Source organism: Vipera berus (assembly GCF_964194415.1).
Source record: "Vipera berus genome assembly, chromosome: 1".
Classification (NCBI taxonomy): domain Eukaryota; kingdom Metazoa; phylum Chordata; class Lepidosauria; order Squamata; family Viperidae; genus Vipera; species Vipera berus.
Genome location: NC_138202.1, coordinates 253826105 through 253843568, shown reverse-complemented (window position 1 = coordinate 253843568; position 17464 = coordinate 253826105). Strand labels below are relative to the sequence as shown.

Sequence of the window (17464 nt, the reverse complement as noted above, 5' to 3'; positions counted from 1 at the left end):
TGTGAACCGCCCTGAGTCCTACGGGAGAAGGGCGGTATATAAGTCTAATAAAGATAAAGAAAGAAAGATAAAGATAAAGTTGAATGAATAGTTGTTAACCAAGCGCTATCTGTATGCTGGAAATAGTATTTTAGCAATATTTGAAAGGTCCAGATTCCCATCCCAGCCATCAGGACACTACTTTAAGATTATAGTTTTGTGCCATCTTAAACATTAAACATTAAACATAGGCCGTGGCCTATTCGGAACCGGGCCATGCAAGCAGTGGGCTGGCATGCATGCACACAGCTCAACTTGCATGAGCAGTGGGCCAGCATGTGTGTGCATGAGCACACGGCTCAACTTGCACAAGTTGAGCCATGCATGCATGTGTGTACACACTGGCGCACCACTCACACGGCCTGGTTCCCCTCTCTCTCCCCAGCCAGGATACCAAGCCGCAAATGTTGAGGACCGCTGGACTAGACCATTGGAAGCATAATCCGAAATGGAAAAAAAAATACAAAATGCTTAAGTGGTGAATGGATTCTGTTATTATTGCCTCTTGCATTCTCACTGGCTAGTATTGTCAATTGCCCAAGTAGCTTATATCTGTGATCTGAGGCAACTTACAAAAACATACCTAAATCAATATATAAATGCCCACATATTTTGTGTCTTTCTGTGTACTTGCTTTGGAATAAATATTATTTACTTCAAATTAAATATTCTATAATACTTTGCATTCTCTGTGCTGTTTTTCTACCATAATTTACTTTTTCCTATTTTATATTAATTATATTTTTTTATTCCATCTGTCATTAAGGAGTTAGGGGAAATACACGCTTTCCCTCCCCCTTTGTACAGGGAGAAGCTACATACCACTAACTCTGCTGAATGAATGAATGAATGAATGAACCTTTATTGTCAAAGTACGACCATGTATACATTGAGATTGGCTGAGACTCCCTTCGTGCCCCCCCCACAACTCACAGTGACAACAAACCCATCATCTTGTTACACCACGTGAGCTAATTGCACAACACACCGGCCTCGCAAGTCAGTCATACATAAAATTATAAAATTATTTCCCGTTCAAGAGCCTAACAGCCCATGTTAGTGGGTACATACCACTAACTGTTGTTCTTCCTGTAACTTCTCTGCCTGCTACTTCTATTTCTTACCTTTTCCTTTCAAAGGGCAATTGTTTCTTCAATGCTCTAAGAAAGGAGTAGTTGAATCTACCCTTGATTACTCCAGGAAGGGACTGTTGTTCAGAAAAGGAGAACTGTGCTAACAAGAAAGCATCTTTCTGAGATGGCACTTCATCTATCCATAACTGATTACTTTAAATCCCACTCAATGCACATTAATATCATTTATTTTTATGACTTTTAATAGAAACCAAGAAAGAATTTAATGGATGACATGAATTCGGTTTTAACATTAACACTTAAAAGTGCAAACTTAGTAAAAGAAGATGGATGTTAATCAGAAACAGATCCCATGTACAATTTAAGGTATCCTAACTGTACTTTCGTTGAAAAAGCCAGGATCAACATATTATTCATTATTACCTTCTGGTGGCCTGTTTGATGTGGCTACAACGATGACACCGTTTTGGAACAGGTTTTCAAAAAGCTGTTTGAGAATCATAGCATCAGCAATATCTGTGACCTGAAGAAGACAATACTATTATTGTCAAAAGCAGATCTTGACTTGTACAATTGACAAAGCTGCATCCAATTTGCTTTGAGTTTTTGTTTTGGGGGGGAGGGGTTGGTCTTGTTTTTAGTCAGAAGAGAGGTCTGTTGGTTCAGAGGGAAAAGATTCTATGTTGCCACTTGCAGAAAAAATGTGGGAGGGACAGGAAATAATAAGCAGGGAGTATGTAGCAATCTTTTCTCAAGACAAGTCTTTATTCCAAATTGCTAAACGATTCTGGTTCAACTTCCATTCTAAAACTCCAGTTGGGGAAAAAGGAGATTTAAGATTAAAAAAGCTCATTAGTCTGAAACACATACAAATACCCAAACCTGCCAGAAGATCAGAAAAAGAAAATACACACCAGCTGCTCTACATTTCTATTACCTTTCCAGAAAAGGTTCACAGAGGTGACTTTAAATGGCCATGGGACTTTTAGAAAATAGGACAAGTGGCCAAGTATACATCATCAGCTGCTGTTGAAAATAGAATGATATGACATAGATACTATTGTGCGATTGTTACACAAAACAATTCAACAGATGGCCCATCACAAAAAAATAAGCAATTTCATTGTTCTTTTTAAGTGCCTTCTATTACTGTCCATGAATAATCAAAAAGGCACTGCAGTCAGTTCCAGCACAGTCAGCCTCTTCTAACCTTCACAGACATAAATCATTCTCTCTCACACAGAGACACACACTCTCTCTCTTAAATGAAGAAGGGGAGCAACAATTCATGACAAAAAAAAAACAAAAAACTTTTGTCTGAGGATTTTCACTTCCCCGCTAATTGTTCATCCAATTATTACAGCTGTGCTAAAGACACTAATTTTATTATATGCAGAACTTCACTTAAATATGTAAATTCAAGACAGATGAATGCTACTAATGTAAAAAAGGGACATGATAAAACAGGCTGAGGAAAAAAACATTCCTCACAACTATTCCCACCCTGAACCTAGCAGACTTCCACACAGAGTGTCGTTCTAGGCTTCTGCCTGTGGAAACTGCTGTACCTCAATCAAGTTATACATTTTTTAGGTCACGGGTGTCAAACTCGCGACGTCACGTGACATGTTGTGTCTTTCCCCCCCCCCATTGCCGGCAATGGGGGTGGACGCGGTTTTGGCGTGACGCCTCCGGCCCGCAGGCCAGCAGTTTGACACCCCTGCTTTAGGTAGTTGGCCTTGACTATTTTCTTAGAATGAGTAGGCAGATCACTGCAAGTATAGAGAGGCACTGAAGAAAAGTGCTATCTAGCAAATCAAAACTTGGCACCTTTGAGCCTGTCAATCAGAAACAAAACAAAATCAGAAAGGCATTAAGGTAGCCAAAAGCAAGTATCCATTTTGATGAGACCTCTGAAACGGGCAAAATAAGACCGGCAGAAGAAAAAGGAGTCTTCTGCTTGAGAAATAGAAAACTATACGCAACAGGACGTATTTAATTTCCCAAAGGAAAACTTCCCATAAAAGCATAGCCGCTTGGAACGTTGAACAGAGAAAGATTTATGACCGGAGAAAACACAATGAGGATATAGTTGGTGTTTCGCTCCTGCAGAATTTTAAATCCACTTGTCTGCCAAAACTGATTATTTTTTTTAAGTTACATAATTAAAAAAAGCAAGAGTCATTTGGTATACTGGATGCCAATTTATGGCCTTTTGATCCTCTGTAGCTTTTTTTTTGGGGGGGTGGGAAGACAAACGTGAAAGCATCTCAAAAGCTCAGGTTCTGCCGTCTTCAGCATTCAGTGGGAAAGGATGCTGAGCAAAAGGATGGATGTGAACAAAAGAATACAAATTACCAATAAGAGATGGGTGAGAATGGAGAGAATGGTGAAATTTCATTTGCATTTAAGGGGAAAGATTTGTATGACCCAGAGCTGCTTTCTTCTCACATAAGTTTTTTTTAAAAAAAAATTCTAAATAAGGTGTGTGTCTAAGTACTTGAACCTCAGTTTTCCTCTGATTGGTACGATTTCTTGGGATGAATAGTAAATATAAGTATGTATAGGTAATAGGCAGGGCTTTTTTTCTCATAGAACTCTCAGAACGGAGTTCCGGCACCTTTTTTGGATGGAACCTTGTAGAGTAGGCAAGGCAGGTTGTATGACATGTGTGAGTTCCGGCACCTTTTTCTTTTACAAAAAAAGCACTGGTAATAGGTAATAATTAGCGTTATCACAAAAACAGGAGTGTAACAGTGCAATCTTAAAGACATGTTTTACTCAGAGGCCCCCCTGCATTTAATGAAACTTGTTCCTAGTAAGTATTTAAAATTGTTCTCTTCGCTTTTCTTACAAGCACTGCCTACAGTATGTAACAATGTTAATTTACTATTTGCAAGCGTCCTGGATCCCAAACCTAACCACTCTTTTCGTGCTATTGATATGAAAATAAAGCTATTTCATGTCTGGAATGCCTGCTGTTTTTTTTTTTAAAGTAGAGGTATAGACCGTGACATCAGACTAAGACAGTGTAACCAAAAGGAGGACTCACAGCTAGTCCATAAGATGAGTTTGATTTCCTCAGTTTCACCTCTGAAATGACAGACGTGCATAGTGTGAACTGAAGGGTTCCACAGCCATTGGCCCCCACCACCTTGCAGGAAGGCTGTGTACTATTTTATCTTGAAAAGTGCCCGTGGGGGATTTCATGTGCTAAGCTAAATAAGAATTTGTTCTTCTTTTTGTTTCTTTAAAGCAGACATGTCAAACACAAGGCCCGGGGGCCGGATCCGGCCCGCAAAGTGGTTTCATGCGGCCCACGAAGCCATCCTGGAAACAGTGGGGGAACGGCCCCCACTGCCTTGGCCCTGGCCCAGAGACCCTCCTCCTGCCAGAGACCCCCAGATCTGTCCCACTCCTGCCCAGGCCCCCATAGGCACCCTTGATGCGAACGATGTAGAGCTGGCCACGCCCACCCAGTAGGCCATACGCACTCTAGCCACGCCCACCCAGTAGGCCACACCCACCTGGCCCCCTGAGGGCAACCGCAATGCTGATGCGGCCCTCAATGAAATTGAGTTTGACACCCCTGCTTTAAAGGATTTCATGCGCTAAACCAAGAATTTGTTCTTCTTTTTGTTTCTTTTAAAGTGTTTCTTTTAGATTTTTTTAGATTTAGATTTTATTAGATTTATATACCGCCCTTTCCCGAAGGACTCAGGGCGGTTTACAGGGCATTTTAAAATCACATCAATATAAAATACAAAGTTAAAAGAGAATTAAAAGATTAAATTATCCCTGAAACTGTTGGGGATTGGGAAGAGAGAGAGAGAGAGAGGGGGAGAAAAAAAGGGGCAGGCGGGAAATGATATACCAAAAGCACCAGTCAGTCACATTTGTATATAAAAGGTTTCTGCTATAAAACTGCAGCTCTGCTTCTCTTTCTTGAATCTAGAGAGAGGGGCAAGTGTTTATGGAGATTTTCAGTCAACCAAGTCATGGTTGTCGCCAAAGTGCTTTCTTTCAAAAGGCAACTGGATTTTCTTGTCCAGTTCTCTTTTGAAACAAAGCACCTCAGAGAGGGGCAAGTATTTTTGGACTAACAACTATTTGGCATTACCACTTTACTCTAGACCAGACATGTCAAACACAAGGCCAGGGGGCCGGATCCGGCCCGCGAAGTGGTTTCATGCGGCCCGCGAAGCCATCCTGGAAAGAGTGAGGGAACGGCCCCCACTGCCTTGGCCCTGGCCCAGAGACCCTCCTTCTGCCAGAGACCCTCAGATCTGTCCCACTCCTGCCCAGGCCCCCATAGGTACCCTTGATGCGAACAATGTAGAGCTGGCCATGCCCACCCAGTAGGCCATACGCACTCTAGCCACGCCCACCCAGTAGGCCACGCCCACCCAGGCCACACCCACCCGGCCCCGAGGGCAACCGCAATGCTGATGCGGCCCTCAATGAAATTGAGTTTGACACCCCTGCTCTAGACACTTTACAGTTGTCTTCAGCCCAAGCAAACTCAAGGCTCCAGACTTAGCAAAGGACAAATTTTAAGAAGAAATCCGCAGCAGGTCTCATTTTTTTTTCTATGTTTTGAACCACCTGATATCATAAAAGGAAGCCGAGCTTAACAAAGTTACCAACGGTTTTGTAAAACATTAACAAACCACTAAATGAATACCCTACTGCTTTTAGTGCATTTTCAGAATGTCTCACCAATATTCAGCGACAAATACTTGAACTATGGAAAGTGAAGCATCGTGGTTTGTTCTTACACCAGCGAAAGGAAAGTATCACGAGAATGCTAGTTTGCTGGGCTGCGGAATCTGAAAAATGATGCAATACTCCACAGCTACGCAACTTCGAAGCACACAGTATATGGCATGACTGGGAAGACGGAACAGCAGAGTTGTATCTGGTGCTACTTTTAAATAATGCAAAGGTTCATGAAGCTTCAGTGCGTAGGACAGGAATCTACTGCGCTATATCTTAAAAGAAAAGAAGAAATAGATGCATTGTGTGTCTGTGAAACTATGAGGAAAATAAAGAACCTACACTAATAGGTTTGAGTAAAGGTGGTCTGTTCTTTTAAAGTGAAGTTTATGAATACACTCAAAGAAGTTAAGGGTGCATTTCATTATGAATGAAAGGGCTACACTGTATATATTTGAAGAATGAATTGATGTGATGTAAGTCGAGGTGAATGCATATAAAAGTAGGAAACCCTACTAGGTTGTTAGTAGTTGGAACTTACACTCCAATAAAAGTTGGTAAGGGAAAAATAGGGATAAGTTCTAGGAAAAAAATGTGCAACAGTCTGGGTGAAGTGCAGATTTAGTGGAAAAATCGTTTTGTTGAATAGGGGATGAAAATGAGATGGGAAAGTAAAAAACGATTGGGCCATTCAGAGATGTAAGTAGCAATAAGAATGGATATTCCTTGGTGAACTCCAGGATCAGGTTCCGAATGTGAGACATGTGGTGGAGGGGAAGGGAGGGAAGGAGAGCTGAGCTGAGCTGTGTTAAGCTGAGGAACTGGAAGAAAATGTCTGAAGGTTTTGGGGGGGGGAAGTATAAGTAGATTAATTTAGCAACAAAATGAAGTGAATAAAGTGAATAAAAGGAAATAAAGTTAAAAGAATTGTGTTACCGAGTGCTACAGAAGTGTCTGGATTTAAATTAATAGAACGTATGAAAAAATGCAGGGTGTAAGGATGAGGAATGAAAGCTGCTGTGGATGAGAAAAATACACAGAAGAGTTATTGCTAAAACGATGAGAGAGGTTCTACACTGTGTAGTGTGATAAAATCATTGTTGTAAGAAAGTAGTAAAAGAAGGCAATGAAAAGAGGCAAAGCATGCTAAGAATTTTATAAGAATAATTGTCTTGGACATGGGAAAAGAGGACTAAACAAGGAGTTTCTTCTAATGTAAATTTAACTATCAATCAAAGTGATAAAAAATATGGTGGATACCAAAGGGAAATTTACGGTAAAGTCTAGATTTCAAATTTTCACCTCCAAAACAAAATGTGAGAGAAAAGCTATTTTAAAATCAGACAATGAATCTTGATAGGCATTGTGGCATAAATTATTTTTTATCTTTGCATTTGTTAAGTACAAGATGAAATATTTTGCTCATATATTTCTTATAATAGATTTTTGTATAATAGAAATTGAATGTTGTTCCTGTTATTAGTATAGTTTACCCAAAATTCAGATCTACCATCACTACCTTTGAAATATCTACTCATCTATGTAATTCATTAAAACTGTGTTTCATTAAATTTCATTTTTGTGATACTCCATTAATACACACTGGCTATTCACTCTAAAGCTTAGCTCAGTTGCCCATTCAACAGTATCCAAGGCTTAAAGTCAAGGTATATTACAGATACTACATCTCCATAGCCCACTATGCCAGTTTTGTATCAAAGGAGGAAATTAGGCTAGACTGGTGTAATTTGTTTTTGGCTAATTCAAGCTACTTATCATATTCCCTATTCTCTACTGGTCATTTACAAGTGGCCTGTAGCTCAGTAGCAGAATATGCTAGGGACACAATGGGATTATAAGGACTTTAATGATGAACTCCTCAACAGATTTATCACCTGTCAGGAAACAAACACATTTGATTGCCTTGTGCCACCTTGATTACTATTAACCCAGGTGTGAATTTTCACATGCCAGGTGTGTGGGGTGTGTGTGTGTGTATGTGTGTGTGTGTGTGTGTGTAGTGATATATCATAGAACGGAAGTGGTAAGAGTAAGATTCCCCATGATTATGTCCAATCAACAAAAAGGAAGCGCTGATCTGGGATTCTTAAACTTCCAAACTGAAACCAATTTGGATGACAACTATATAGTGTTCTTCTGTCAACTAAAAATTGCAGAAAATCCTGTTTTCAGCTTTGAAGCATAAATATGCACCTACAGAATAAAAAAGGCCTTTGTGGAATAAGGAAGTTATGAAGTGAAAATGCTTCATGAAGCCCAGAAAAAAAAGAATGCATTTCGGTTCAGAAATACATTCACTGCTCCAAGCATAGCTATTTTGTTCTCCTTCCAAAAATAATCTATATACTGTTCTGTAACTGCAATGCAAGAAAATTACAAAGTAGCATCAGTACTGTCCATAATAACTGAGACACTAAGAAAATCAAAATACTGGATGTCATATTTCAATGGCAATGTTAAAAGAAGAGAATCGGTATGGTATAGAAACTAGGAAACTGTGAGTGCTAGTCCCATTTTAGGAAAAATACACCAGCTGGGTGACCTTGGGCCAGTCTTAACCTTAGGAAGAAGACAACTGCAAACTACTTCTAGAGCTGAGACTAATCCAAGCATTTGCCAGGAGTCAGAAAGTACATTCCCCAAAACTGGGACGTTAATATATCTGAAGCCAAGACATGAGGACGTGTTACAATGGGTGCTGCTTTATGATTTTAATTTCTAGATCTTGAAGGATTTAATTAACCTATTTTATTTTAAAAAGAAAACAAGTTAAAATAATATAAATAAATAACCTATGAATGTCTACTCGGAATGAAGTTTTGACTATTGAGAAGGTTACATGTACGTATTATACCTTTGCTTACACTGACAATTTTAATTTGGAGCAACATAGGCCATAATCTATGAGAATGTGGGTAAAGTATGGGTGGTAGAAGCTCAAATATTTCCAAAATATATAATTAAAGCAAAGACTCAATTGGACAAGTCTTAATATGAATGGTGTGTGTATGTATGCATATATATGTGTATGTTCATATGTATGTGTATGCATAGAAATACATCCACATACTAATAATACAGAGACACACTTATTTAGATGTACAATACATATGTTGTGTGTGCAGAATGTATGATTAAATAACATTTTAGAATTGAATGTAAGTGTAATATAAACCAGACTGTGCATTTTCAAAAAAAGATTCCAGTTTAGCAGATAGCACTGATATAACCATACCAGCTACATGCATCTAAAATTTCATGTATTCAAGATCATATTAACTGTGACAAATTTTGCTTGTCCAAGCATATGAGTAAATAAATGCTTCAATGAGAAAATATAAAAAAACACCTACAGCCTAGAAAGTTAACAGCAGTACAAAATATTGCTATCAGGCATGTTTTTCCCCAGGAAAAGAGGAATGTAAATCTCTTATAATATATTCTTACTTACCTGAAATTCATCAAAACACAAGAGACAAGCTTCCTCACTTATTTCATCAGCTATAGGAGCTATTGGATCATATGATTTAGCCATTAATCCAGCTCTTCGTTTTGGCAGACTCTGTTTAAGGCAATGTATTCCTGAAGTGAACATTTTGCAAGATACTTAGTAAACATGCTGGAAATAGACTCTCAAAACAAAGATTATATTTACATGTTAACAGAAGTAAGTTTTGACATAGTAATTCTGTGCTAATTCCATTTGTTCAATTTTTGGAAAAGCAATGACAACTACAAGCATCCTCCCCCCCAGTGGGCATCCTTGATTCATGCAACATCCGTCAGCTTTTTGCCTCTTTGCAAAATATACAGAATATCATAAAGGTGGTCAAGATAATACCCAACAAGGTATATTATTCAGTTTGTCTTTCTTCTCTGTATAACTATATATAAAAAGCACATTGTCTATGTTGATATTGCTGTATACTATTGAGAAACAAATGTTAAGTTCACAGACTAGAGCAAAAAACAAAGAAACGAGAACAAGGAAATAACAGAGAAATCTGACAAAAGACTAGGAAGCTTTAAAGACTAAATGTTAATATAATGGAAAATAGAAGATCGTTGTATATTAAAATAGATAACTAAATCTTCACCTGTAGTTTCTAAATAAGTGAACGACGTGTACATTGTACCATCTATTTCATTTACTATATTAGGCAAAAAGCTGTATATTTGCAAAGAGGAGAGTTCATTATGGAAAAGGTTTTTTTTTCCTGGCACTGAGAAGGACGAGTACATGTTTTGGCCCATGCTAACTTTCCCCTTGTTTAGGATCACAAATGCTGATATAAGAATGGAAATATTCTTTGATGTCACAAAAATTCAGCCACTAGTCAGAACAATGAGAATTCTAATCTATCCTCTCTCTCTCTCTCTCTCTCTCTCTCTGTCTCTCTCTCTCTCTGTCTCTCTCTCTCTCTCTCTCTCTCTCTCTCTCTCTCTCTCTCTCTCTCTGTGTGTATACCTACAGCATTTGGTGAAAATCAGTTACTTTTTTCTATCCTGTTCTACCTTCAACTTGACATTTTATCTTTTTGCTATTCAACTTTTAAATGATGGCCTTATGGCAACTGAAAGACCAACAAATACTGTACATTATAACACTAGTTCACTCTTCACTTGCAGGGGACTACTATAAAAGGTTTAGGTATTTTCACAATGTTGTTCAATCTCTCTCTATATAATTGTGGCAAGAGCATATATCACCACATTCCAGCAGATGCTCTGAATTTTTAATCGTGCAAATAAGTACAAATGAATTAAATAAGTGATTGACTGTCCACTGGTACTTACTCATTCAAGGGAAATGAACCTACTTCCTCAAATCCTCAATGTTTTCCCTCAATTAATTCCTAGGGGTGTTGCAAGACAGCTCTATTCTAACTGAAAAATCAAGTTGAAAATTTCCCCATACTGTCTACATTAATTCCTTTCTTTTCGGCTTTCAATTGACAGTCTTCTGGTGGGTGCCAGACAAAGAATTAAGAAGAAGCAGGATGACAGATAACATGGAAGATACCTGTAACATACTGTATTGTACCAGAAAGATTTAAACTTACTTTTGTGCACATCAAGCATGAAGCCATGGAAATGGACTCTCTTTTTTCTTTCTACTTGTAGATGAGAATAAAATATGTCCATCACCATTGTCTTTCCTGTGCCTTCAAATAAAAACACACATAACCAACAGGTTGTTAATTTAAAACACTATGTACTGATTACAGTAATGACTGTTCATTAGCATTGAGCTAATGAAATCATAATCGTGATCTGAACAGTACAAAATCATTATCTTTGATGCAAGACTTCAACTAACATGGGCAGGATCATTTGTATTATATGAATCTAAAATATATCAAAATAAAAAAAAATGCAATTATTGTTTCTATCTGAAATATACCGAGCATTATTCCCTAAAAATAAATGAGGATGCCTCAGTTCTTTTTTTAAAATAGATTAGTCGTAAATACATCTTTTGGTCAGACCAAGTATTCACCTCAACTAACATCCCCCTTCCACATAACAAGGGCATCAAAACCAGTGCCCTTCCTGCCATATGCAATCAAGGCTCACATGGTCCAGGGATCCCAAATCACAAAAGCACACTATGTTGATCCGTTTCATTACCTGACATTGCTCTGAGCTTTGATTTGCTCTGTAATGTCAAAGCAAACTAAATACAGGTCATTAGTAGCTCTGCCCAGGGTGCTTTGCTGTCATTGGAAAAGAAAGTTGGCTTATTAGCTAGCTATAAATCTGGGAAAGTGTGCAGATATGCTTTAAAAAATTGGCCATATTTCAGTTAAAATCTTTCAACTTACCAACATCACCATAGATATAAAGGCCTTTTGGAGGTTTACGTCTTGTAAAAAGCTGCAAGTTAAGAAAATGATTATATTTTATTCGCCTTGGACAACAGCAAAATAAGAAAACAACATGATATATTTATTGCAAAGTCAATATAGCTTGCAAACTCAATTCAGCTATTGCATTAAAAAGAACAAAGCCTGCTCTGCTGCTGAAAAGCTCAAATATTATTTTGGTTCATCAAGCACACAATAAGGGAAATTGGGAAGGACAAAAAAACTAAATATTCTTTTTAATATCTTTTCAAGCCCAGTAGGTTGAGCATTTCCAATAATTCTATAGTGAAAATTATAAACTACATGTAAACATTTCATTCACACACACACACACACACACACATGTATAATCACATTTTGCAGCTCTTGAAGGTTCACAACAATGATAAAATATCACAGTGAAAATATCCACAGAAAATGCAATTAAAATTAGGTGAAATCAAAATAACACAACCCTCACAGTTCACTCAAAACCTCAAAGAGTAACCCAGTTTCAGCTAGCTTTCTGGAAGCTTATTATTGATGGAACCAATCTTACTCGCAAGGGGGTACCATTCCAGAGGAACAGGTTGTCGTGTAAAAACAATGTCTCCACACCCCCAACTTCAAGCACTACTAGCAGTTTCTCTTGAGAGAGACACCAGTTAAATCCAATTGGAGGAGACACTGCCGAAGGTGCTAGGCCATGTATAATTTTATAGGTTAAAACTAGCTTTTGAACTGATTCTGGAAGCCTACTGGCAACCAGTGCAAGGCACGTAGTACCGCTGTTGCGCAAACACACTATTCAATATCTATGACACACAGGTCTCTACATCTTGCACAGCTACAGGTTCTAAGTGGTCTTCAAACCCCATGAGTAATGCATCATGATGAGGGAATGATTCTCTGTAGCAACTGCTCTAGGTCACAACAGCCAGAGTGGACAAACGTCTTCTGGGCACAACCTGTACTTGCTCTCAGAGAAAACCAGAAGCACCCTTCCTGTAAGCCCCCCCCCCCCAAGTAACAGATTCGTTCTCTCAAGAGTAGTGCTACCTCTTTCAAGAAAGACTACTGAAAACGATAGAAGGTGATGGACAAAAAGCAACTGGTGTTCAATTTTAGACCACTTTCTCTCATCCAGACTCTGATAGCCTCTAGACAAAACCTTCCCGGCATTCCCCACTGGGCCAAGAGTAGTAATGTATAATTAAATATAATCAGCAAACTGACCATACCTCATCCCAAATCTCCATATGGCCCCTCTCCAGCAAGCCGGCCTGGCCTGATAGATTTGGGGTTTTATTTGTTTTATTATTGCTTTATTGTATACTTACTTTGCTCTGTACACCGCCCTGAGTCCTCCGGGAGAAGGGCGGTATATAAAACAAACAAACAAACAAACAAATAAACAAATAAATAAATAAATAAATAAATATTAAAGGAGGGAGGGCAGCACCTCCCAAGCCCATCTCTCCTCTTCTCCCAACAAATACAACCACTTTCTGAAGGAGCAAAACCTTTGTCAAACAGTAGCTACAATTCTTGCAGATGCTTCAGAAAGATACCATCATTGATGGTATCAAAGACTACTGGGAGGTCTGAAAGGACCAGGCGGTGCACTGCCCCTATCTAAATTTCAACAACGGTTATTGCCTCTGCATATCACCACAGTCCATACTTGTGTTCAGTCATATTCATTTTTATTCTTCCTCCGCCAATGCTCTAGGAATTGCTTATGTGGCCTCATCTCCTGAAAATCCTCAGAAAACCAAGGAGCAACCCAGCATCACTTTTACAGAGTTGTTGTTGTTGTTGTTAGTTGCGAAGTCGTGTCCGACCCATCGCAACCCTATGGACAATGTTCCTCCAGGCCTTCCTGTCCTCTACCATCTTCTGGAGTCCATTTAAGCTCACACCTACTGCTTCAGTGACTCCATCCAGCCACCTCATTCTCTGTCGTCCCCTTCTTCTATTGCCCTCAATCTTTCCCAGCTTTAGGCTCTTCTCCAGTGAATCCTTCCTTCTCATTAGGTGGCCAAAGTATTTGACTTTTAGCTTCAAGATCTGGCCTTCTAAAGAGCAGTCAGGTTTGATCTCCTCTAGGACTGACCGGTTTGATCGCCTTGCAGTCCAAGGGACTCGCAGGAGTCTTCTCCAGCACCATAGTTCAAAGGCTTCAATTCTTTGGCGCTCAGCCTTTCTTATGGTCCAGCTTTCACTGCCATACATTCCAACTGGGAAGACCATCGCCTTGACTATACACACTTTTGTTGACAGGGTGATGTCTCTGCTTTTTAGTGTGCTGTCTAGATTTGACATGGCTTTTCTCCCAAGGAGCAAGCGTCTTTTAATTTCTTGGCTACAGTCCCCATCTGCAGTGATCTTGGAGCCCAGGAAAATAAAATCTGTCACTACCTCCATTTCTTCCCCATCTATTTGCCAGGAATTGAGAGGGCCGGATGCCATGATCTTGGTTTTCTTAATGTTTAGTTTCAACCCAAGTTTTGCACTCTCCTTCTTCACTCGCAACAAGAGGCTCTTTAGTTCCTCTTCACTTTCTGCCATTAGAGAGAGATTGCTTAAGGGACAATTTCTTTTAGACCCCAGTCTCCTCCTAATGCCAAACAGGTAATTGCTAGATTACTGGGAAACTTCCCCAAGAGTCTTCTGGGAACTCTCCAGATCCATCAGTCATCTTCAGTTCTGCAGAGGTCTTAGGTGGCAGTTAATTTCACTTGGACCAGGAAGAAATTAAGACACACAACTTGGTAGAAGTACTGTCCTCCATCTTCAGATAGCCCCATAACTGCACCACCACAAGGAAACTACATACAGATAACAGATAATTCCACAACTGCCCTGAAACCCCAAAACTAGAAAAAGAAAAGATCCAGATAATAATTAGCTCTGTCCAGGTGTTGGGCCAATGATTACTTGAGATAAGCCCATGAGGCAATGAACTTCAAGGCTATATACCCATCTCTGTCACAAGTCACTGGAAGTTGGGTAGCATATAAATACATTTATTTTTTTTCTCTTCACAACAATGTCCCACAGGTGCTTCTCAAAAGACAATTGGACTTTCCCAGTTTCCTCCTTGAAAACCATTTCACTTCTCATCCAAGAACCTCCTCAGTTCAGAGTATAAAAGAAACATGGGGCTCTCTTCTTTCTTTTGGTCCAGTTACTTCTTCATTGTTCTCATTTTCTTTTTTTGTCTCCTTCTCTGGAAAATTACTTTTTCTTCTTCCTCATCCCCGTCTGACTTCCCCCCTTTTTTCTTTTCTGCTCTACAGTATTTTCTGACAATTTGTAAAGCAATTTTTATGTTTAGGAATGGTTTGTAGATGCAGAGTAAGATCATGAATTTTATAACGAAATACCTTACATTAAAGGAAATTCAGTTTAGTAAGTTACAGTCATGGCCGAAATTGTTGGCACCCCAGAAATTTTTCCAGAAAATCAAGTATTTCTCACAGAAAAGTATTGCAGGAACACATGTTTTGCTATACACAGGTTTATTCCCTTTGTGTGTATTGGAACACAACAAAAAAGGGAGGAAAAAAAGCAAATTGCACATAATGTCAAACAAAACTCCAACAATGGGCCGGACAAAATTATTGGCACCCTTTCAAAATTGTGGGTAAACAAGATTGTTTCAAGCATGTGATGCTCCTTTAAACTCACCTGGGGCAAGTAACAGGTGTGGGCAATATAAAAATCACACCTGAAAGCAGATAAAAAGGAGAGAAGTTCACTTAGTCTTTGCATTGTGTGTCTGTGTGTGCCACGCTAAGCATGGACAACAGAAAGAGGAGAAGAGAACTGTCTGAGGACTTGAGAACCAAAATTGTGCACAAATATCAACAATCTCAAGGTTACAAGTCCATCTCCAGAGATCTAGATTTGCCTTTGTCCACAGTGTGCAACATTATCAAGAAGTTTGCAACCCATGGCACTGTAGCGAATCTCCCTGGTCGTGGATAGAAGAGAAAAATTGATGAAAGGTTGCAACGCAGGATAGTCCGGATGGTGGATAAGCAGCCCCAAACAAGTTCCAAAGGAATGCAAGCTGTCCTGCAGGCTCAGGGAGCATCAGTGTCAGCGCAAACTATCCGTCGACATTTAAATGAAATGAAACGCTATGGCAGGAGACCCAGGAGGACCCCACTGCTGACACAGAGACATAAAAAAAGCAAGATTACAGTTTGCTAAAATGTACTTGAGTAAGCCAAAATCCTTCTGGGAAAATGTCTTGTGGACAGATTAGACCAAGATAGAGCTTTTTGGTAAAGCACATCATTCTACTGTTTACCGAAAACGAAATGAGGCCTACAAAGAAAAGAACACAGTACCTACAGTGAAATATGGTGGAGGTTCAATGATGTTTTGGGGTTGTTTTGCTGCCTCTGGCACTGGGTGCCTTGAATGTGTGCAAGGCATCATGAAATCTGAGGATTACCGAAGGATTTTGGGTCGCACTGTAGAGCCCAGTGTCAGAAAGCTGGGTTCGCGTCCGAGATCTTGGGTCTTCCAGCAGGACAATGACCCCAAACATACGTCAAAAAGCACCCAGAAATGGATGGCAAGAAAGTGCTGGAGAGTTCTGAAGTGGCCAGCAATGAGTCCAGATCTGAATCCCATTGAACACCTGTGGAGAGATCTTAAAATTGCTGTTGGGAAAAGGCGCCCTTCCAATAAGAGAGACCTGGAGCAGTTTGCAAAGGAAGAGTGGTCCAAAATTCCGGGTGAGAGGTATAAGAAGCTTATTGATGGTTATAGGAAGCGACTGATTTCAGTTATTTTTTCCAAAGCGTGTGCAACCAAATATTAAGTTAAGGGTGCCAATAATTTTGTCCGGCCCATTTTTGGAGTTTTGTTTGACATTATGTCCAATTTGCTTTTTTTCCTCCCTTTTTTGTTGTATTCCAATACACACAAAGGGAATAAACCTGTGTATAGCAAAACATGTGTTACTGCAATACTTTTCTGTGAGAAATACTTGATTTTCTGGAAAAATTTCTGGGGTGCCAACAATTTCGGCCATGACTGTATTATTTTGGTCTAGTCTCCTTTTGTGAGGGAGAGAAAAATATCGAGGGTATGAATACATATTCATCTATGATACTTTTCAAGGGTTGAGTTAACTAAATATAAAAATAGAAGCTAATGTCCACAGTCAGCGAGGAATCTGGAGCTAAAAGGAGCCTGTATATTTCATTCAGGAAGAAAACAATATGAAACATGTTTCAAATCAACAAGAAATTATTTTGAGGAGAAAAAAAGATAAAGGTTTTAGTGTGGCCTTCACAGTTCCCATCTGAATAGCACTGAAAATCTATGGGAGATCTCAAGGACAAATGTACATAAGCTCCAAGAATATTTCTGAATTAGCAGAATTTGTAAAGAAGAGTGGGAAAAATGCCAAAAGCTAGAACAGAAACATCAGATATGAGCTGTTTATTCCTGCTAAGGAAGTGTTAAAAAGTTCTAATTGAAAAGCTATCCAAGCTTTTTTTTATGTGCTATGTTCATTGTTTTCTTAATCTAAATCGGTAAATAATTCCACACAAATAATACATATCCATTCAAATTTCCAGAAAGATGTCACATTTAACTTTGTAGCACGGAGAGGTTATACTAGCTTCTAGTCACCTAAGAATTTGCTGAAATATACAATTTAGGGATGCCTAATATATTCAAAAAGGGTTCGTTCTAGTTGTAAATTAAAATACACAACAC

General features: G+C 39.1%; 1 protein-coding gene across 2 annotated transcripts in view; it reads right to left on the bottom strand.

Moving 5' to 3' along the window:
* The window catches only part of AFG1L (AFG1 like ATPase), a 72953-nt gene that overhangs the window by 47552 nt on the left and 7937 nt on the right, over positions 1-17464 (bottom strand). For both annotated transcript variants that reach the window (XM_081313858.1, XM_081313859.1), the window contains exons 3-6: positions 11696-11747; positions 10934-11035; positions 9322-9452; positions 1557-1656 (exon numbers count right to left, since the gene is read on the bottom strand). In XM_081313858.1, the coding sequence (XP_081169984.1) occupies positions 1557-1656; positions 9322-9452; positions 10934-11035; positions 11696-11747 (385 nt within the window). The remainder of the gene's footprint in view (positions 1-1556; positions 1657-9321; positions 9453-10933; positions 11036-11695; positions 11748-17464) is intronic.